The 21827-nt window shown below is 38.1% G+C and overlaps 1 protein-coding gene and 1 long non-coding RNA gene across 4 annotated transcripts in view; one reads left to right on the top strand and one right to left on the bottom strand.

Annotated features, from left to right (window-relative positions):
• The first annotated feature begins 7800 nt into the window (after positions 1-7800).
• CUNH12orf56 (chromosome unknown C12orf56 homolog) overlaps positions 7801-21827 on the top strand; it is a 69971-nt gene continuing 55944 nt past the window's right edge. For all 3 annotated transcript variants that reach the window (XM_025041024.1, XM_025041023.1, XM_006923701.3), the window contains exon 1: positions 7801-9585. In XM_025041024.1, the coding sequence (XP_024896792.1) occupies positions 9334-9585 (252 nt within the window). In that variant the 5' untranslated portion in view covers positions 7801-9333. The remainder of the gene's footprint in view (positions 9586-21827) is intronic.
• LOC107196533 overlaps positions 9446-21827 on the bottom strand; it is a 90050-nt gene continuing 77668 nt past the window's right edge. Inside the window, exons 2-4 of the long non-coding RNA XR_001517953.2 lie at positions 15378-15456; positions 10299-10532; positions 9446-9582 (exon numbers count right to left, since the gene is read on the bottom strand). This is a non-coding gene — a long non-coding RNA (uncharacterized LOC107196533). The remainder of the gene's footprint in view (positions 9583-10298; positions 10533-15377; positions 15457-21827) is intronic.

Below are 21827 nucleotides of genomic sequence, written 5' to 3'. Positions count from 1 at the left end.
CCGTCGCCGCTGAGTCAGCGCGAAGCGCGTTCCCAGCGTCTGTGCCGCGCGGGCCGGCGCCAGCAGCCTCATGGAGGTCGCGGACAGCAGCCCGCGGGCGTGTCGGAAGCCTACAACTCCCAGCATGCAACGTGCAGGCGGCGCTTCCGGACGGCGGGGCGCACACGCACTCCCGGGCGCTCTCCGGGAGGCGTGGTCGGCCGGGCCTGTGGTGCATGCTGGGATGGAGCGTCCTACCTGAATCGCTCCCGGGGCGTTGAATACCTTGTGGCTTCTGCGCGGATCCGAGGCGCTGGTCGGGTTTGCGCAGCATTTTCCATAAAGGCTTGGTTAGATGGTTGGTAGATTAGATTACCCAGATCTGGATGACGTAGTCAAAACCACGTGCGAGTCAGTTGTTTAATTGCTCTTCTGTGGTCCCATTAAAAGGAGAGCATTCTTAGGAAATCCTATTCGTAGGTTTCTTCTATGCTATGGTTACTTCGTCTATTCATTCACCGATTTATTAATTTATTAATGCATCGAGGCAGTATAGACTCAAGCTGCTTGGGTTTGAATCCCAGCCCCCCTGTTCACTAGTTGACCTCAGTTTCGGGCATGTTACATAATCTGTACTTCAGTTTACTCTTCTATAAAATGGGGATGATTAAAGTACTGAGCTCAAAAGGTTGTTGTGAGGATTGAGTTAATACAGGTGTTTGGGACACAATAAACGCTTGATACTTAGGTTTCGCTTGATTATTCAATACGGGCTGCATACAGATTAGGTTGCAGTCACTGGGACTACATAGAAAAGAACAAAACTTGGGGGAATGAGAAGAGAAGTAGAATAAAATTAATATAACAATTTAACAGCTACATTTATTTAGTGACCCACCAAGTACAAGACACTGCACCAGCCATTTCATATATAAAGTATCCTGAATCACTTTTGCGTCGAAGTTTGTAATTTACTTGTTCCGAATGTCAGGCTAGGATTCTTGTCCCTATTTATTTCAGTGTATATCCCCAGCATCTAGTACAGTACCAGTGCCAGCCTGGAGTTAAAATTCAATAAGTGAACAATTGCATGAATTCTTACATTAGCTGTGTAGGTCAGCTATGGACTACGGAGGCCCAACATTAATCTTGGTCTGAGTGGTTCCAAAGTCTTTAATATTAAATATGTTCAGTATATTGCACTGCCTGATCCTTAAGAACATCAAAAATACAGTCTATTGTATTGTTACTGTCTTTATTTGCTCTTTCGTAAAATCATTTTGTGAATATTTCATATGTTAAATTTCATTATTTACAGCCTATCTAGTATCTATAGCTTAAATACAGTTTAACATTGACCCTTTATGGTAGTTCAAATACCTAGGGTTGTAAAAATCTCTTTAAATTTCGTAAACTAACATCATTACGGAACAAATAAGGACTTGGAATCCAATTAAAGAGGACCGGAGAGAGAGATTAAATTTGACCATTCCATATTCTGGTTCCCCAGTCCATGAGGGGATGACAGTTTCTCATCTCAAACTAATAAAAAATGCCAATGATCAAAATGTTGATGAATAACACTATCGTTATTTTAGCTTAAAACATATATGCTTACATATGGCAATATTTTTATGTATTAATTGTTAACATTTTTGAGCATTTATTATGTGCCAGAAATAGTTCTAAATGTTCAGACATTAATCCTCACAACTCTGTGAGGTAGGTACTATCATCATCCCCATTTTATAGATGAGGAAACAGAATGGCATAAAAGGTAGCAGAGCTGGTCTTCAAACCCACATAATCTGACTCTAGCTAGAGTCTGTGCTCCTAATCTTTGTTTCTGAAATGATGACAGTGTAGAACTATACTACTAAGTCAGTTCTTCCTATAAATATGCTGAGGCCCCTTCCTTAGAACAATAAAACTTTGTTCCTGTCTCATATATTTCCTTTCTTTCAATTGCCAGAATACTTGAAATAATTATAACATAACATTTATGTATTTCATTATGGTTTACAATATGCCTTCATATATATTTTCTAACTTGTTCCTCTTAAACTTGTAGAGATAGAGCAGGTATCATCATCATCATCGTCATCATCATTTTTAATTTACAGATACAGAAACCAAAGTAGATCTATTTTAAGTAACTTATCCTAAGTCATATAGCTAGTAAATAGTAAGTTAGAACTCTTATACTCTTGATTCTCAATATAAAGCAAAATTAATTTTAGACTGTAATAAAGAATAAAAAAATTTAAGTGAAAGGATCTGCAGCCCATGAGACATAGATTTAAAGAGCAACATAAATTGTGTTCTGCTGAGACAAAGGGAAGGCTGCCTTTTATAATAAAAGTTCCTGATGAGGTTCCCAATTATGTCCATTTTATGTAAATAGGGGTAACCAAGTATGTACATTTGATCTTTCTGAAATGCACAGTCCTGATTGGTAAGCATTATGTTTCATGATTGGTTGTTATGGAGTAGTTCTGATTGGAGGGGGCAAATCTTAGTCTATAAGTTGAAAGACTGAAACTATGAACTCTCTTATAATTGTTACTCAGCTGGGGAAGCCTAGAGTTCATTTTGATGGTCTTCCTAGTATGCAGAGTATGTGAGAGGCCCCTATCAGCAAATGGCCACTTGGCTCTTATTATTTATAAAATTTGGGTCTTCAGTTGACCATGGAGAATCCATTTCAGTAGACAAATTCCTTTTTGGGGTTCACATCATATGAATCTTTCTTCTTAGTGTCCACATTCCTCCTTGAAATTCTCTCCTCTCTTGACTTCTGACCTTACATTACAGTCAAGCTCCTTTGCTTTTTTGACTACTTCTATTCGTTTTCTTCACCTCACTCCTTCCTACTTTTGCTCTCTTAACATGTCTTCCCCAAAGCTGTGAAGGGGAGCAGAGTTCGTCATCCCAAAATATGTCTCTTTGGCTAAGAATTATTCTAAGCTGGTTATTTTTAAGAAAACACAGACACTGGAGAAGCTCTGAAAACCAAGCAGAAGTTATCCTTTATGAAGGACATTGACATTTATAAGTGAAATTTCCATTTATAAGGGTATATCAGAAAGAGGGAGATGACTCAGTCTCTAGAAACTCTTAATAAAGAGGAAGGCGATATTTAAATCTGCATAACCTTAGCCTTGTTTACTCTGCTTTTCCTGGTAATCTCCCATAACTGATTCTCCCAATCCCTAACATCTTTTGTCTTTAGCTGAGGATGATATTTAAAGTGATGACTTCCACCATTTTAGTGAATTAGTGTAGCCACTATGGAAAACAGTGTGAAGATTCCTCAAAAAATTAAAAACAGAGCTGCCACATGACCCAGCAATTCCACGTCTGGTATTTATCCAAATAAAGCAAAAACACTAATTCAAAAAGATATATGCACTCCTATATTCATTGCAGCATTATTTATAATAGCCAAGATATGGAAGCAACCGAGGTGTCTACTGATAGATGAATAAAGATGTGGTACACACACACACACACACACACACACACACACACACACACACACACGAAAATTACTCAGCAATAAAAACAAATTAACTTCTGCCATTTGTGACAACATGAATGCACCTGGAAGGCATTATGCTAAGTGAAATTAGACAAAGGCAGACAGGTACCATATGATTTTACCTATATGTGGAATCTAAGAAAACAAAATAAATGAAAAAACAAAACTGAAACAGACCCATACATATAGAACAATGAGGGATGCCAAAGGGGAGGGGATAGAGGATGGGTGAAATTTTAAAAATAATTAATTTTAAAACGTTGACTATAACAAAAAGAAAAAAGAAATAGTTTCATTCGTTCTTCGAGCATTTATTGAATTCAGCCTCCCTCATGAAGCATTTCCAAATTTCCTCAACCAGGCTTGTTTAGTCATTTCTTTGATGTTGCTTTTCTTTTTTTAACCTCTCTTATGTCATTAATATATTTTAATATGCTTTGTATTAAATTTGTGTGGTTGTCTTAGTCATCTATTAGTCAATTCTTGAAGAGTGAAAATAAATCTTATCCTGATTCTGTTTATGGATAATAACTTCTGGGTAAATATTTGTGATATGTATTAAATTGAACCAAAAATAATATAATTGTGAGTTGATAACTACTGAGTCTTGTGTCAGATTCACTTCTTATGCTTCATCTCAATGTTTGTTAAGCCTAGTGCCATTGTTACCAAAAGCTCCTTCATGATGGGTTTCTTGGCAGGGAAAGAAATTGAAAAATAGATCAGGTAAGCTGACTTTATTGGCTCTAGTTCAATCATTGGTTTCTCTCAGAGGAAGTGGGTGTGAAGCCGGAAGCCTGAGGCAAAATAAAGACCTAGAGCATTATTTAGTAAAAGAAACAGTTTTTTCTTAATCCAAAGCATTTGTTTGGTCCCTTTGACTTCATTATAATGACATTTCTCCTCTAAATGTCAGATTGCTAACTGTAGATATTTAAATGGTCAGTATAGATTAATACAAAGTAGAAACACCAAAAGACTCCTAAATCAGACACCTTTAAAAATTCAGGTTTTATTTACTTAATATAGATTTCAGGTATCTTTCTATCTTTAGTTTAAATGTAGGGAGGAGGCAAGAGAATAGAAAAGGTTAATCAAGCTACAATCCGAGACTGCAATATGCTGATCAGCCCTGCAGCCAGGCCAGGAGGACACCTTCAGAACTAAGGAAGATTTCTGCTGGGATTGCTAACAACCTATTCCCCACACCTATGAAGGGGAAACGGGAACCAAGAGTCATTCCCTATGGCTAAAACCATGGGGAACCTCTGGATTAAAGGCTGGGAACTGCCAGCTGGCCTTTCACTCTACATATTCTTACCTTTCCATGCTACATACTCTTCCCCTTCTTCATTGTATGTCCATATCAAAGGAAATGGGAACTAAAGAATGACCTATAAACTGCATTCCCTGAACACTCTAGGTCCTTCTCAGTGCCTTTATTCTGTCTCTCTCACTGCCCTCGTCTCTATTGTGTCTGTCCCTCTGAGTCCCTCTCAGTGCCTTTACTCTCTCTCACTCTCTGCCTCTGAGAGGAGACCACACTGTGTCTGTGGAGTATTATCTCTTTTCTAATAAACTTTCCTTTTGACTTTAACTTTCTCGTGTGTGTTGAATTCTTTCTACGCTCTCCACCAAAGGATCCTCTTCTTCTCTCAGTGCAGGGCTTGGTCTCCCCCCACCAACTTGGGGAAATTTGCCCTGTACTGCATTAGTTTCAAGTTGAGAGATGGGACGCTTGAGATCCATAGGTCCATTGAAGGTTACTTCTGGTTTGAAATCTTCACAGGGTTCTTATGACCTATGGCCCCCTGATCACTTCTCTACCAAAAAACACAACTAAAAAATTACAAATACCATTCTTTTGTCTATGTGTGTGTACATGTAGATTAGATTTTTATCTTGCGCCTTAGTCTGAAGTTTAAAAAGTTAGGCTATCCTCAGGCAAGGGAAACAAAAGAAAACAAACAAACAAAAAGAACTATTTCAAACTAAAAAGTTTCTGTACAGCAAACGAAACCATCAACAAACTGAAAAGATAACGGACTGGGTGGGAGAAGATATTCACCTCTGATACATCTGATAAGGAGTTAATATCCAAAATTTATAAAGAACTCACAAAACTCAACAACAACAAAACAATCCAATTAAAGAATGGGCAGAAGACCTCCAAAGAGGAAATACAGATGGCCAACAGACACAAGAAAAGAGGCTTAAGATCATTAATCATCAGAGAAAAGCAAATTAAAACCACAATGAGATATTGCCTCACTCCTGTCAGAATGGCCATCATCAATAAATCAATACAAACAAGTGTTGGTGAGGATGTGGAAAAAAGAGAATTCTCCTACTCTGTTGGTGGGATTGCAAATTGGTACAGCCACTATGGAAAGTAATCTGGAGGCTCCTCAAAAAATTAAAAATGAATCTACCTTTTGGCCCAGCAATTGCTCTTCTGGGTATATATACAAGGAAAACCAAAACACTAATTTGTAAAGATCTATGCATCCCTATGTTCATGGCAGCACTATTCACAACAGCTAAGACATGGAAGCAATCTAAATGTCCATTAACAGATGACTAGATAAAGAAGTTATGGTTCCTACATATAGTGGAATATCACTCAGCTGTTAAAAAAAAAAGAAATTCTATCATTTGCAACAACATGGATGGACCTAGAAGTTATTATGAATAAGTCAGACAGAGAAAGATAAATACCATATGATTTCACTTATATCTGGAATCTAAGGAAACTAAATGAAACTAAATGAAAACAGACTCACAGATACAGAGGACAATATGGTGATGGCCAGAGGGAAGGGGGGTCCAGGAGCTGAGAGAATAAAGTGATACAAATTAGTAGTTACAAAATAGTCACAGGGATCTAAAGGACAGCATACAGAATACAGTCAATAGTACTGCAACGACTATGTGTAGAGCCAAGTGGGTGATAGAGTAATCAAAGGGATCATTTTATAAGCTGCATAAATGTCTAACCAATGTATTGTATATCTGAAACTAATAAAAAATAAAATGAAAATGTGAGAACTCAGGAAAAAAAAGCTAGGCTAGCATCCAACAAAGAATAATTTGATATTACTATATTACTTTGTATACAAGGAACCAAATGACTATATATGTATCAGAAATCATATATTTGTTCAATGTATTTTTAAATGTATTTATACTCAGGTATATTCTATACTCAGGTACCTTTTATAAGTACTTTAGAAACACTGTTAATTCTCATAATAACCCTATGGGGTTGGTACTATTTCCCCCATTTCACAGATAGGGAAACCGAGGCACCGAGATTAAAGTAACATCGTCCACGGTCATTTAGCAGCTAAGTGTGAGAAATGGAATTTGAACCCAGGTCATTTGATTCTATACTCCTGTGCTCATAACGCCTGCCCTTTCAAACTAAATGAATTGACCATCTATCAATCTAAGGCTACTCTGTTGTTTTGGTGAAAGTTCTGGTTAAGGAGAGTGACTTTGGAGAGTAGTTCCAACTAAGTAATGTTCTATTTCTTTTGATAGTTTTATCAAGAAACACCTATTAAGTGCTTGGTTACACGGGATCTATACCAAATGCTTCTTGAGTTAGGACAGACTTAGAAAATAAGTAGACATAGAAAATAAGACAGACTTATCTCAGGTGTATTTATGTTAACTATCCACAAAAAGTTAACAGAAAGATAAGGAAATATGGATACTTTACATGTCTATAGTGCTTTTAGAATTCATAATTCATTGCCTTTGCTCCATATACCAACTCTTTGTTGGCAGGGCAAATATTAGAAGTTTCATTTTAGAAAAGGCTCAAAAATGTTGTGACTTTCTAAAAATCACAGATAGTGAGCAGCAGGGTTAGCACTCTAATTCAGTTCTCCTGACTTCAAATTTAGTGATCTTTCCCCTACATTAAACCCTTTTCCTGCAATTTGAACTTGGCTGTTACCTTGGCAACAGTGCAGAACACTTAGTGCCTGGAAACCATGATACTACCTTCTCTGTGTACCACAAAGTTAAAAGTGTAACTGAGGTCACTTTAGCCATCAATGCCTTTGTCAAATTCCCTTCTTTGTGTGCTTCATCTTAACATTTTTTAAACCCGGTGCCCTTGTCACCAAAAACTCATTTATGGGGTCTTCTTGGAAGGTAGATCAGGTATCTATCTTTTCTGGAATGTCCGGAATGTCCAGTCATTCTGTTTCTCTTAGTCCTGGGTACGGAGCAGGAAGCCTGAAAGACACCTAATAGCAGCCTGGAGTGATACGTTTCTAGTACTTGGGCCTCACATTCCACCTCTGATAGAGTCATTTGCCTCTGAAGAGCTCTTGTGAGGTGTAGCTATTTGGCAAAGGTAAAGGGCCGTTGTCTTCTGTTAGTTTGAGGCAACAAACTTGGTCTAAGTGGCTTAGATAGGGAATAGTCTGTGTTTTAGAGGAGAAACCATACCTCTGGGGCTTACTTTTCATCCAGTTATGAAGTTTTGAAGAGTCAGTCGCTTGATCAGATTCTAAAACTTTAAGTGGTAGGTCATTTAAGATTTTGTCAGCAGGTGGCACTGCTCTCCTTACCAGTCTCTCCAAGAAAAGAATACGATTTCTGTTTCTTTGCTGTTGAATTCTTCAGACTTGTTTATCCACACTCAAACATTTCTCCTCAGTTTCTTTTTGTCTACAATATCTGTTTATGCGTTTTAATTTGTTTATACCCTCTTTCCACAAAAAATTTGAAATTGCTTACAACATGTAGTATACAATAGTACAACTTGCAATAAAGAATCTTATGATTTGATTCTGAGTTGCAGGTAACTGGATTTTATATATATATATAATTTTTCCATTGCAAGGTCTTTGGGTGAATGGAGAGGGAGAATGTCATGTTTTTTCCAGGATTTGAAATTAAAATGAAAGTTCTCACCTAAGTTTCTGTTGTACTCTTCTCAGCTAACCTAATTTACAGTAAGTCATTCTTGCTCTGTCAAATCTAGGCAGTATTTTTACTACCTGCAGCCTCAAGGATGCACAACTAGCCTTACTCAACTTATAAGCTTCAATTTTTCCAGATGCAGACCTCACCCACTAACTCGTCCTACACAGATTGCCCTCTGTCTGCAAGGCCTTGTCCTGGGCATTGGGCCCACCACAAGCATAGCCATTAGGTAGGCTTGGGTGTGCCCAAATCAATTTATGATAAAAGTCTTTTCTCTCAGAGCTTTTAGCTAGTTGGAGAAAGAAGACCTACGTTTATACTCATTAAAATTGGCTATTCCAGGCAATATTATCATCAAATGCCAAATCTTTGTGATGGGTCTTAATAGGGTTCGAGGATTGTTCTACCCATAAAAAGTAAATCGGTAAATTCCATCTCGTTTAAGTTTTTAACGGGAAACCAGATTAAAACTGCGGCTCCGATGCAGTTTGTAAGGAAAGGCGCGGTACGCTGGAGTGGGGGGCAAGCTGGGCGGAGGACCAGGAAAACCCCTCAGTAGCAGCCACGCAGCTCCGGTGTACTTGACGGTGATTACCCTGAAGGACCAGCGTCTCGCCCCGCCCACTGTTGTTGAAGGTTGGGACGACGATTGCCGGGCAGGGCCTGGCGGGGGTACTTCAGGGAGCCAGCTCCTAGAGTTCCGCTGGGCTTCGAAGTTGGGGGCCCGGCTCCCCGCGCCCGCGGGAGGTGGCAGCGGCGGGGCGGGCGGCTTTGTGGCGCGCGCGGGTTCCACCAAGGGCGGCGCGGAGGCGGGACCGGACAGAGGCATCCACCGCCCCCGGCACTCGGCCCAGCAGCCGGCGCCCCGCATGGCCAGCCCTGCGGGATCCGGCTTCCCGGCGCGCACCAACAGCCGCCTGGACGCGTTCTTGCGGAGGCATCTGGCGCCCGAGGTCTACGACGCCATCCGCGCCTACGAATCGTGCATCGTGGTGTCGGACTCCGAGAAGCACACCTTAAAGTACGTGGTCCTCAGCGACCGGCTCATCTACCTGACCGAGAACCCGCCCAAGTCCATCCGGCGAGTCGTGGCGCTGCGGGATGTCCTGGCCATTGACCTGGTGAGGAGAGCGGGCGGGCAGGTGGGCTCGCGAGAACCCCCTTCTTGGGCAGCCTAATCCCAGACATCCTGCACGCGGGAAGGAGGAGGAAGACCTTCCCCTTCCCTCCGTGGACTCCCGTACTCTCTTTAATTTACTTCAGTATTAGCACCCACTTAGGGAAACCGTGGATTGCTGTATGCACTCGGAATAACGATGCCTTGCCGGTTCTCACCGTGTGTACCTTCCGGTCATCCCCCGTCCCCTCAAATCCTATCAAAAGTATATTTTAAAGTCATTCCTTCGTTCATTAAGCGCCTAGGCAGTGCCAGGCTCTGTGCTAGACACTAACGATGCAAAAATGAAATAGGGCTCCCTCCTAGAAGCTGCTGTGGGCGCCGACAGAATGCCAACACCAATGCAAATAAATAAATGCCATGTGATATGCGCTATTATGCTTTGTTTACTTTTTTATCTCCAGAGCTTAGAGCATATTAGGTGCTCTAATATGAATAAGTGAATGAATGAATGCATTGATAAGATGCGCAGAGGATGTCTGGCAATCTCTGGCAGGTCTCTTGATCGAAACTGGGCTCCGGCTATGCTGGAAAACCTTCCTGGAAGGACTGTCATCAGAGCGGAGCCTTGAAGGAGATAAAGTCTGGCACAGGCACGCCTCATCCCAGTTTTTAGTGTGCTGCTATTATATCCCTTTCCTCCAAAAATAGATTTACCTTATAAACCAGCATCAGATTGCAAGCAGTCTCCTCTCCAATTACCGTTTTTCTCCTCTTTGGCTCCCTTTGCCTGAGCTGCTCTCCAGGTGTGTTCTTCCTTTTTCCATTGGGGACAGGTGTCTAGCCTTTTTTCTTTTTCCCTTGTCTGAGTCTGAATCCCCCAAGGGAGAGGTGGCGGGACTCTTGATGGAGCTGTTTTGCCAAGAGAATTGTAGCTTGTTTGGAACATATCTGTATGAAAAGAATAAAATTAAATGGAAAAAAAAATGTTTTTTTTTTTTTCCTACTTAAAATACCTCTTTGGGATATCGCTGTGAAAATTTATTTGCTTTTTTTTTTTTTTTTTTGAGTAAAACTTGAAAGTAAAACTGCCGTTTTCTTCACTGCCACCATTTCTATTGTCTTGACTAAACTAAATTTTAAACTAAAATTGAAAAAAAAAAAATTCCCTTTACCAAATGTTTTAAAAAACATTAAATGCTCAGCTTTTTCTAGTATATAGTAAACACTTATTGTTTTGACAAAGTAATGATGTGAGCTATTTTTACTCTTCCCAACAATTCTACTTCTAGGTATTTATCTGAAGAAAGCCAAACACTAATTCAAAAAAATATATACACCCCCATGTTCATTGCAGCACTATTTACAATAGCCAAGAAATGGAAGCACCTAAGTCCCCATCTATAGATGACTGGATAAAGAATATGTACATATATACAATGGACTAAAGCCATAAAGAAGAATGAAATTTTACCATTTGAGACAACATGGATGGACCTAGAGGGTATTATGCTAAGTGAAATAAGTCAGACAGAGAAAGACAAATACCACGATTTCACTTATATGTGGACTCTAAAGAACAAAATAAACAAAGAAAACAAACAGACTTGTAGATAGAACAAACTGATGGTTGCCATGTAGGAGAGGCGTTGAGTATGGGTGAAAAAGGTGAAGTGATCAGGAAGTACACATTGGCAGTTACAAAATAGTCACAAGGATGTCAAGTACAGGATAAGGAATACAGTCAATAATATTGTAATAAATATGTATAGCGCCAGGTGGGTACTAGACTAATCCAGGGATCACTTTGTAAATTATATAAATGCCTAAACACAATACTGTACACCTGAAACTAATATAAATAACATCAAATGTCAACTGTAATTGAATAAAAATTTTTAAAAAGTAATAAAAGAGATAGTATACATATTTCAGTAGTTGATATATATCTTTCTTTTTGAGCTGTCAAAATCTGAAAAGTATAGTAAAACTCCCTAGGCCCCCAGCCAAGAATCTTACAAAAAGCATACCAATTTATTTGGTCATGCTTTGTATAGAGAATTTACCTTTCAGGGACATAGAAGAATGTATAATGTCTATAAAGGTGCTAAACAAATCTAAGATTTCAACATCGTCGACAGACTAAATGTCCATCTTGCACAATATAGTTTAACTTTGGTTAAAGTTGTGGTAGGCAGATTAATGGCCCCCAAAGGATATCCTTGGAACCTGTGAATATATGGCATGGCGAAGTGGAATTAAAGTTGCAGATAGAGTTAAGGTTGTTTGCTAATTAGCTGACTTTAAAATAGGGAGCCTGTTTTGGATTATCTGGGTAGGCCTAAAGTAATCACAAAATCCTTAAAGCTGGTAAAGGGAGGCAGAAGAGTCAGTGGCAAAGTGATGCAGCATGAGAAAGACACTGATTTTGAAGGTGGAAAGAGGCCCAGGGCTGAGAAACGTGGGCGGTCTCTAGAACAGCGGTCCCCTAGTGCCACACTTTTTGGCACTAGGAACTGGTGCTCCTATGAGACTCTAATGCCTGATGATCTGAAGTGGAGCTGAGGCGGTGATGCTAGTGCTGGGGAGCAGATACAGATGAAGCTTCGCTGGCTTGCCAGCTGCTGACCTCCTGCTGTGCAACCCTCTTCCTAACAGGCCACAGACTGGTACCAGTCCATGGCCTGGGGGTTGGGGACCCCTGCTCTAGTAGCTGGAAAAGGCAAGGAATCAGGTTTGAACCTCCATAAGAAATGCAGTCTTGCTGACACAATTTTAGCCCAGTGAGTCTGGTTTCAGACTTCTGACCTCCAGAACTATAATAGAATTTGTGTTTAATGCCACCAAATTTGTGGTAATGTATTACAGTAGCCATAGGAAATGAATACAGAACTATTCTCCATTATGGTGTTTTAAAACGGGTAATTGTTTTAAAAAATATTGCTTCAGTGAGAAATAAATATAATTATGCCAAGCAAAAATTCCTTAATAATCTCTTTTTCTGAGTTTTTATAAAATAATTCTAGGGTTATTATTATATTTTGGTACTTGTATTAAGCTCCATTGAATGTGTGAAAAATCGGTGTACAGAATTGCATTTACCTAGTACCAATTAATAACCACAATGTAGTTGACTAGTCATCCCCCTATGAACACTATGTCCTCACTTACTACCACAATGTGTAGAATTTTCCTGATTTCTGTGTTATATCGCATGTAGTTGTCCTCCGATCCAGGCTAAATCAGTCACTTCGATTACATTTTTCAGTGTCAGGCAGCTTTCTTTTCTACAACCCGTTCCTCCTTCCTTGAAAGATCAACTGTTTAATTTTCCTTCTATGTTGGTGTCTTCTTTCTTGGGCCTCCTGTTTAGGTAGTTTTTTCAATTCTCAAAGGTTTTCTCATTTTACAGTACAAGTTGTCTTCTTGTTATTTAACTTTCAGTTGGCTCAAGTTTCTCATCCTACCTTTGTTCTTACTTTCATGTCTATAAAACCTGTAAGCAAACCAGTCCTTTATGTCCCTGGGCCTCCTTGCTCTATGTTAGGCCAGATTATTCTATTTAGTTCACGTCACATGTCACAGTTACACTTAAGAAAAAAATTTGCAAATATACACATAAAATTCTATTCTCTCCCCTAAGGAAAAAAATTAAAGGTTAACAGCAACAAAAAGACCGGAACTCTGATTGAATACAGGCAAGATTTCCTTTCCATCAAAGACGAGGACAAAGTGCTTTTGGAGATCTTAGTAAGTGTTTAATACAGTTCATCTCCTAAAAAGGAAGAGTTTCTAAGATTGCTTTGGCAGAGCTTTTATAAAGGCTGATGTTTTCCTTAAAAGTTACTTTTGAAATTATTCTCTAGAGTTCTGCTCTGTTGTATGCATCAACACATTATTCTTTAAGTCCTTCTAAAATTAGACACATATTGCTAAAATGTGTGAACCAGATATCTAGAACAATCTGTGAATTTTCTATGGGTTCACTCCATCCCAACGCCTATAAAGAAAAAACATCTATCAACTCCAGCAAATCTACCTCTTGCCTCTCTTTTCCTTCATCCTTTCACCACTGCCCCCTCATTGAATATCTGCTCTCCAGCCATCCTAGGCTCCATGTGGCTTCTTGAACTGGCACAAAATGCACCTTCTACAGCCTGACTTCTTTGCTTGTAGTGTACATGTCCTCCTCCAAGTTAGTTCGTATCATCATATTTACAATTCACCTCTTCTTCCTCCTTCCTTACCTTTTCCTTCTCTTTTTCCTTTTAGAAATGTAAAAACCATTCCTAGATCAGACAGAAACAAGTCACAAGCTGTGCTGAAGGGGCCACCTGTAATTTGCAGGCTGATCCCTGCTTTCTTCCTTTCATATTCAAATCCTTCACTTTTTCTAGGCTAAACCCAAATCATTCTCCAAATCACTTTTCCTTGACTGAGCCCATGAGGGCAGGCCTTTTGGTCTATTTTGTTAATTGTTGTATCTCTGGTTCCTAGAACACTGCCTGGCACAGATGGGATGATCAGTGAATACTTGTTAAATATTCAAGGCATCTGTTTCTTCTCTTCCTAAATTATCATCTGTAGTATATACATTTGGGCATTTTATATACATTTTTATTCAGCTTTTTCTTTCTATCTGTGTAGATTTGGTTAAATTTTTTAACCTCTACTCTGGTGCTTCCACCTCTTCACCTGTAAAATAGAGATAACAGCACCGTCCTTATGGAGTTGCTGGAAGAAGTAAATTCATTAATAAATGTAACATACTTAAAACAGCTATGATAAGAGCTACGCAGATGTTAGTTATTATTAATAACCTTTACTAATGTCTATTAAGTCTATTAAGGTTTACCATGAATCTGTAAGATGGATATTATTATCTCCCTTTTCAAATCAGGGCAGTTAGCTTTAGGAGATTTAGGAAATTGGGAAAGAAAATACTTTTTGAGCATCTATTATATATTAAATGTTTTAAAATACTTCATCTCATTTATTCTTGAAAATCTGCCCAGTAGGTTTGACAAGTTTAATACGTTCAAAAACAATTCCTGATCTCCACCCCAAACCTGTTCATCCCTTAGCTTTCTTTATTTTAGGAAATAACATCTTTCATTATCCTTAATTCTGCCTTTCTCTTGCTTCCCACATCCAACATATCAGAATATCCTCTTTTTTAAAATTAAATTTATTGAGGTAACATTGGTTAATAACATTTTATAAATTACAGATGAATAATACTATAATTCAATATCTGTATACTCTATTGCCTGCTCACCACCTAAAGTCTAGTTTCCTTCCATTACCATATCTTTGCGCCCCTTTACCCAATTCACCCTCCTCCCACCCTCTTCCCCTCTGCTAACTACCATTCTATTGTCTGTATCTATAAATTTGTTTGTTTTGTTAGTTCATTTGTTACTCTTTTGTTTCGTTTTCCACATATGAGTGAAATCATAGTTTTTGTCCTTTTCCATCTGACTTACTTCACTTGATATAATACCCTCAAGTCCATCATGTTGTCAAATAGCCTCCTGTTGTCGCAAATAGCAGTATTTCATCTTTTTAATGGCTGAGTAGCATTCTGTTGTATACATGTATCCCACTTTCTTTAGCCATTAATTCAACAACAAACACTTAGGCTATTTCTATGTCTTGGCTATTGTAAATAAAGCTGCAATGAACATAGGGGTACATATATCTTTACAAATTAGTGTTTTCATATTTTTTTGTTGAATACCCAGAAGAAGAATTGCTGGATCATATAATGGTTCTATTCTTAAATTTTTAAGGTACCTCCATATTAGTATATCCTCTTGACTTGTGTAGAGGAGGAAAATGTTTTCCTTGACTCTCTTACGGTCCCTGGTTGGGTCTGAAAATTAAACAGACAAACACAGATTAACAGGATAATTTATTTAATGTAGATTTTACATGACATGGGAGCCTTTATAAGGAAAAGAAGACCCGAAGAAATGGTTAAACCTGTGCATTTTTAATACTAGGTTTAATGAAGAATGGGAAGTTGTGGAAAAATGTGATAGGACAAAAAGGAATATGAGCTAAGGGTAATAAACTTAGCAAGGTCTGTTTGGATTCCTCTGGGCATCCCTGCCTCATAGATAGGATGTTTCTTTCCTCTAGGTATAGGGAGGGCACTTCTCCCATGCTTCAAAGGAGGTGAGTGAGGAAAAGTCAGAGATACTTTCCTGCATCTGCCCTTCTCTCAAATTCCTTCAGCTTAAAATAGTATGCCAAGGTGCCATATTTTCGGGTAGCATGTGCTGAACCCTGTCACTATTTTCTAAAATATATATAGCTATAACCCTTTTTATGACTTTTTTGATGCTATTTGTCCATTCCCTTATCTAGACTATTGAAAAAATTGACTCCAAACTGATTCCTCTTCACATAGCAGTTGGGATGACATTTTTTAAATATAAATTCTAAATTAAATTATGTCACTTTTCTGTTTCAAAGTCACCATAAGCTGGCAAACTCCTTATTGCCTATAAGAGCCTCCATGACTTGACCCCTCCATCTCTGACTGAGTTCCTACCACTCTTCTCTGAGCTCTTTATGCTCTTCAACTGTGTCTCAGTGCCTTTGCACTTGCCATCCTACCTGGAACTCTCTTCCTCCAGATTTTCAGAGACTTGATTACTTCTTGTCAGCTGTGTTTCCAAATTCAGCATCACCTGCACAGGGATGCCTTCTGTGACCACCCAATCTAAAGTACCTTTCCTCCTTCAAACTTAATCTGTTTGTTTCAAAACACTTATCATTATCCGCATTATAAGATTAACCTTTTTAATGATTATATGTCTCATAGTAAATGTAGGCTTCATGAGAACACGACCTTGTCTGTCTTGTTTATCCCTGTGTCAATGTGCACTATATTTCCTGACACATAGTAGATAGTTAATAATTATTTATCAATTGGAAGAATTAATAAATGAATGAATGCTCATTCATTCAATAAATGAATGACTGTGCATCCAAGTGAATGGATGCTCAGGTCCATCATACAGTTTTACCTCTTAGAAAGGGAGATCATATTTCCTTATTTCCAAGTATTGAGGGACTCCAGAGACTAACAATTCATCACACTGGCCAGAGTTACATAACCACATAGTGGCAGAGCAAATTCTCACAGGTCTCCTGATGCTCAGGTATAGCTCTCTCCGCATTCATTTTGTGTTTGTATTATAAGTGTCATGCATTTTGAGAGGTAATAGGAGTTATGTAAGATGAGACTATATTATAGATACTTCTTTTCCTCTTTTGCTTTCTTTCTCTATTTTGACTCATTTGTAATATTTCAAAACTCTCACCGTAGGAGGCAGAAAGAGGTGATAAACTGTTAACAGTCATTCTGGCTTCTTCGTAATAGTTTGTTTGCATAGAATAGTTTGGATATTGCATTCAAGTCTTGATAAACTTCATGAGGACAGGCATTTTATCAGTCTGACTCATTGCTATATCCCCTGTGACTGGAATGATAGTGTATTGGTCAAGATAGCTTAGGTTAAGCTGCACTAACAAACAATCCCAAAGTCTCAGTGCTTTAATACAACACAGAGTCTATGTCTTATTCAAGCTGTTTGTCTATTATTGATTAGTGAAGGGTTTTATTCATCTTAGTCACAAAATATGTGATACTTAGTCGCACATCTTAGTATCAGAAGCCTCTCAACATATGCTTGCTTAATCACCATGGTGGAAGAAATTAAGTTGGCAAATTAGATACTGAGTCTTAAGCTTCAAACTAGAGGTAACACATGTCACTTCTCATATTTCATTAGCCAGAGTCAGTCACATGGCTACGCCTAACTTAAAAGGGGGTGGGAAAATGTGATCTTATCAAGTGTGCATTCCACATGTCTGGAAGAGAATGGGAATATTGTGAACAGTTCTAATGCCTATGTCAAATTGCTGACATTTTATTGAGTGCTTATTATATGCCACCCAGCTGCTATTCTAAGTTTAAATTAAGTTCTTTCTCCTTATAACAATCTCAGATAATAATGTTAACTGTTTTACAGATAAGGAACTTGAAATAAAGAGAATTTAAGCAATTTGCCCAAGGCCATCCATTAATGGCAGAAACAGAATTTGAACCCAAGTAGTCTGGCTTGACTGATTATCCAGAAGACTCTAAGTTCTTTGAAGACAAACTCCATCTAATATTTTGTATGTTTCAATTCTGTACTTTGCAGTAGGAACTCAAAAATATCCATGATGAATTGAACTGAATAAAATTGAAACTAGAAAATTGAAACTAGATAATCAACTGCTGAAAGCTTAGGGCTCTATTATTCTCTGAAATTAAAGCTGATAGAAGAAAATCTGAATCAAAATTCTGAAACCAAGACTAACGGATAAGGCAAATATGGCATTGCTAACAAAATATTGGAAAACAAGAAACATCCCTTTGCATTCTGAAAGTAGTATTTTCATATAAGAGTAAATCAGTTCCAGTTGCAAATATAAATATGGATAAAATTGACAGATAAATTCATGACGACATCTTATTTTTAGAGATTTTGTTAAAATAGTTAGGGATATTTTCAGATTAAGCCTTATTCATTTGAGATAATAACAAAGAAGAGCATTCTCTTCTCTCCCAAAATGCCCCTTTCTGCTACCACCACAGACAAATACTAGACTGAGTAGACCGTGAATCTAGCTCAGTATTGTATTACTGAGGTGCATTACTGAGGTTCCTATGAACAATCAAAGGTCATTAATTATAATAGATATCTATTAAGTGGCACTCTGTGCCACCCTGTGACAAACAATAAATGGATTACCTTATTTAATCTTATTCTATAAGAAAAGCGATCCCTGTTTTTTTTACAGATGGGAAAACTGTGGCAGAGAAAAGGTAAATACTTGAACAAGGTCATGTATTCAGAAAACAGCTGAGCTAGAATGTAAATTTAGGTCTTTTAACATCAGAGCCAGCATTCTTTAACCACTATGAACATAGTAACACAGTTGTTCTGCAAATTTGTGGTATTTCTTTAAAAGTTTTTAAGTTCTGCAATGACGACAACATAATTACCTCAGTATGCAGATTGCATGGTTCCTGAGCATTGGTTGGCAGGAGGGGAGATGAAGTTATAAACACCTTTTCCATTCTCTAATACAAGGGTCCCCAACCCCTGGGCCACACAACAGAAGGTGAGCGGGTGCAGGTGGGCAAGCAAGCAGAGCTTCAGTTGTATTTGCAGCTGCTCCCCAGCACTAGCATCATCACCGCAGCTCCACCTCAAATCATCAGGCATTAGATTCTCGTGAGGAGCGTGCAACTTAGATCCCTCAAATGCACAGTTCACAATGGGGTTCACGCTCCTATAAGAATCTAATGCCTGATGATCTGAGGTGGAGCTGAGGCGGTGATGCTAGTGCTGGGGAGCAGCTGCAAATACAGATTAACATTAGCAGAGAGGTTTAACTGCACAGAGACCATAATAAATCAATTGCTTGCAGACTCATATCAGAACCCTATCAGTGAATGGCAAAAGACAATTAAGTTGCATCTGGTGGCAGGTTTTATAGTGGCAAATAAGATGATGTACGTCAATTATACAGCTGCATCTGGTGGCATCTGATTTGTATAATTATTTCATTATACATTATGATGTAATAATGATAGAGATAAAGTGCACAATAAATGTAATGCGCTTGAATCATCCTGAATACCTCCCTCCCCCCACCAACAAGGTCTGTGGAAAAACTGTCTTCCATGAAACTGGTCCCTTGTGCCAAAAATGTTGGGGACCACTGCTCTAATATCATCTCTCTGTATTCAAGGTTGTTGTCCTTCAAAGCTGAGACTGGTATCATTGCTTTTGCTGATGAGGTTCAAGGACAGGTTTGGCTGAAAAGATCCTGGTGGAATATAGAATCTTTTTCACAGGGCCAAGCCTTGAAAGCTTTTTTTCTTGTAGTCTTAGCTGTGGCTCTTGGCCCCGAGGCAATGATTTTTCAAGCCTAACATCGAAATAGCCTAGGGAGTCTCCAATATTATGATAAGGCAGTGCCCAATTCTCCAAACTGCTAATTCCTTTTGGAATATGTTAGTGGATCATTCATGCCAGCAATATTCATAGATTACAAAACAGCTCATCTACTCAGACTTCCCTAGGGATTGGCATGCCATAGCCCAGGTAGAGTATAATGAGAAAAAAAAAAAATGACCTGGTGGAGATGGCGATGAGTTTTTTTAATTATGACAGTGGAAGGATTTGCTAAATGCTAAATGTAAAAATAACTTCTATTTAGGAGTAAGCTTATATACAGTGTGATACAGGTAATTGCTAATGTGGTTTAATTTGAGGAAAATCCATTCAAGATATCTCCATATAATCATTGGCCACTTCATCAGTAGATTGAATCCTTTGGGTTTACCATTGGTCCTCCTCTGGATCCTCTCTGAAATGTACTTAGAACAGGTAATTTATTAAATTGCAATTTGACTCAATTAATTTATTACTTTCTCTCCTTTTTTTGAAGACTGTAGAGTTAGAGCTAACAATACAAACAGAAAGTTAGGTCTTGAAAGTACCACGGAAGTTGAAAGATATCTCAATATTCAGCTCTTTTTAGACCTTACTTCCACTATCTGATGTTCCATTAAGTAAAATGATCTCGACTGTAGCTCAGCACATGATGTCTGCCTTCAGTTTTTCCCTTTTCCTCTGGTTTATGTTTTTCTTCTTTCTACAGTGTACAGTTCTATTAAACAGATGTTAGCTTTTATATGGAGCATTCTACCTATATTTTGAATTACCAGAGACTATAAATATATAAATATATAAAAAATGGTACCGATTTTTGAGTATCTCATGATTTAGAGAGGAATGCAAGGAGATGGGAAAAAAGAAAAACAGTTATAAGCAAATAATTATAATGAAATGTGAAAATAGATATAATAAAAAAATATGGTGAGAACCCAGAAGAAGAAGTAACATTTTGTTGGGGGAATGAACAGGTAGTTTCACTGAGGAAGTAACTTTTGAGATTGGTCTTGAAGGAAGAATAGTAGTTTTTAGACAGAAAAAAAAGGGGTAAGTGTATTCCAAAAGAAGGGAATAGCACATGCTTGATCACCTTTTCACAATATGTCTAAACCCAAATCAGTGAAACCAAGTAGAACCCTGTTTCGGTGAATGCTACATAGCTTTTCTGTTTTTAGCTGTCGTCTACAGTTTTTTAAAACTAGGATCCTATCTAGAATCACACATTGCATTTGGTTGTCATCGCTCTCTTGTGTTAACTTTTTCTCACCTAAAATTTCAAGTATAAACAAACTAGAACAGCAAGTATAATGACTCACCAAATACTCATTGCCAGCTTCGGTAATTATCAACATCTTGCTGATCATGTTTTATCTATATATACTCCATTCAGGTTTCCCGCTGAAGGATTATTTTAAAGCAATTCTGAAATATATTATTTCATCCATAGATATTTCAGTATCTATCTCTAAGAAATAAGGATAGTTTTTAAAAAGTAGCCATAATGCCATTATCGTACCTAAAAAATTATCAATAATTCTTTGGTAACTTTAAGTATGTTACCAAGGAATTATTCAAATTCCTGTCAATGTTCAAATTTTCCCACTTGCTCAAAAATGTCTTTTTACAGTAGATGTGTTTGGGTTAGGATCCAAATAAAGTCCACACATTGTGTTTATCTGTCTCTTAAATTCCTTTTTAATATATGACAGTTCTTCCTTCCTCTTCATTTTTTCTGTCACTTATTTGCTGTAGAAATCACTTGTTCAGGAGAATCTCTCACATTCTTGATCTACCTTACTGTGTCTCTGGAGTCCTTTAACACGTTAGTTACTGTATCCCCAATATTTCCTATAAACTGGGATGGTAGGATGCAGATTTAGTTTCTTGGCAAGACTACTCACAGTTGGTGCTGTGTACTTCCTATTACATTCCGCTAGTAGTCACATACTATCTTTTTGTCTCTCTTTTTGTGATAGTCAGATAGATTTGTAGATTGTTGTTTCTTAGCTCCCTCTTTTTTTTTTTTTTTTAACAATTTATTTTTTTATTTTCCCCCTCCTTTCTGGTAACCACTAGTCCATTGTTCATGCCCATGAGTCTGTTTGTTTGTCCTGTTCATTTGTTGCTGTTAGGTTTACATCCCACATATGTGATATCATGTGATTTTCAACCTTTTCTGTTTGGCTTATTTTGCTTAGTATGATTACTTTAAGGTCCT

Source organism: Pteropus alecto, unplaced genomic scaffold (genome assembly GCF_000325575.1).
Source record: "Pteropus alecto unplaced genomic scaffold, ASM32557v1 scaffold76, whole genome shotgun sequence".
Classification (NCBI taxonomy): Eukaryota; Metazoa; Chordata; class Mammalia; order Chiroptera; family Pteropodidae; genus Pteropus; species Pteropus alecto.
Note: the sequence above shows the minus strand (reverse complement) of the source record. Positions and strands in the feature narration are given on the sequence as shown.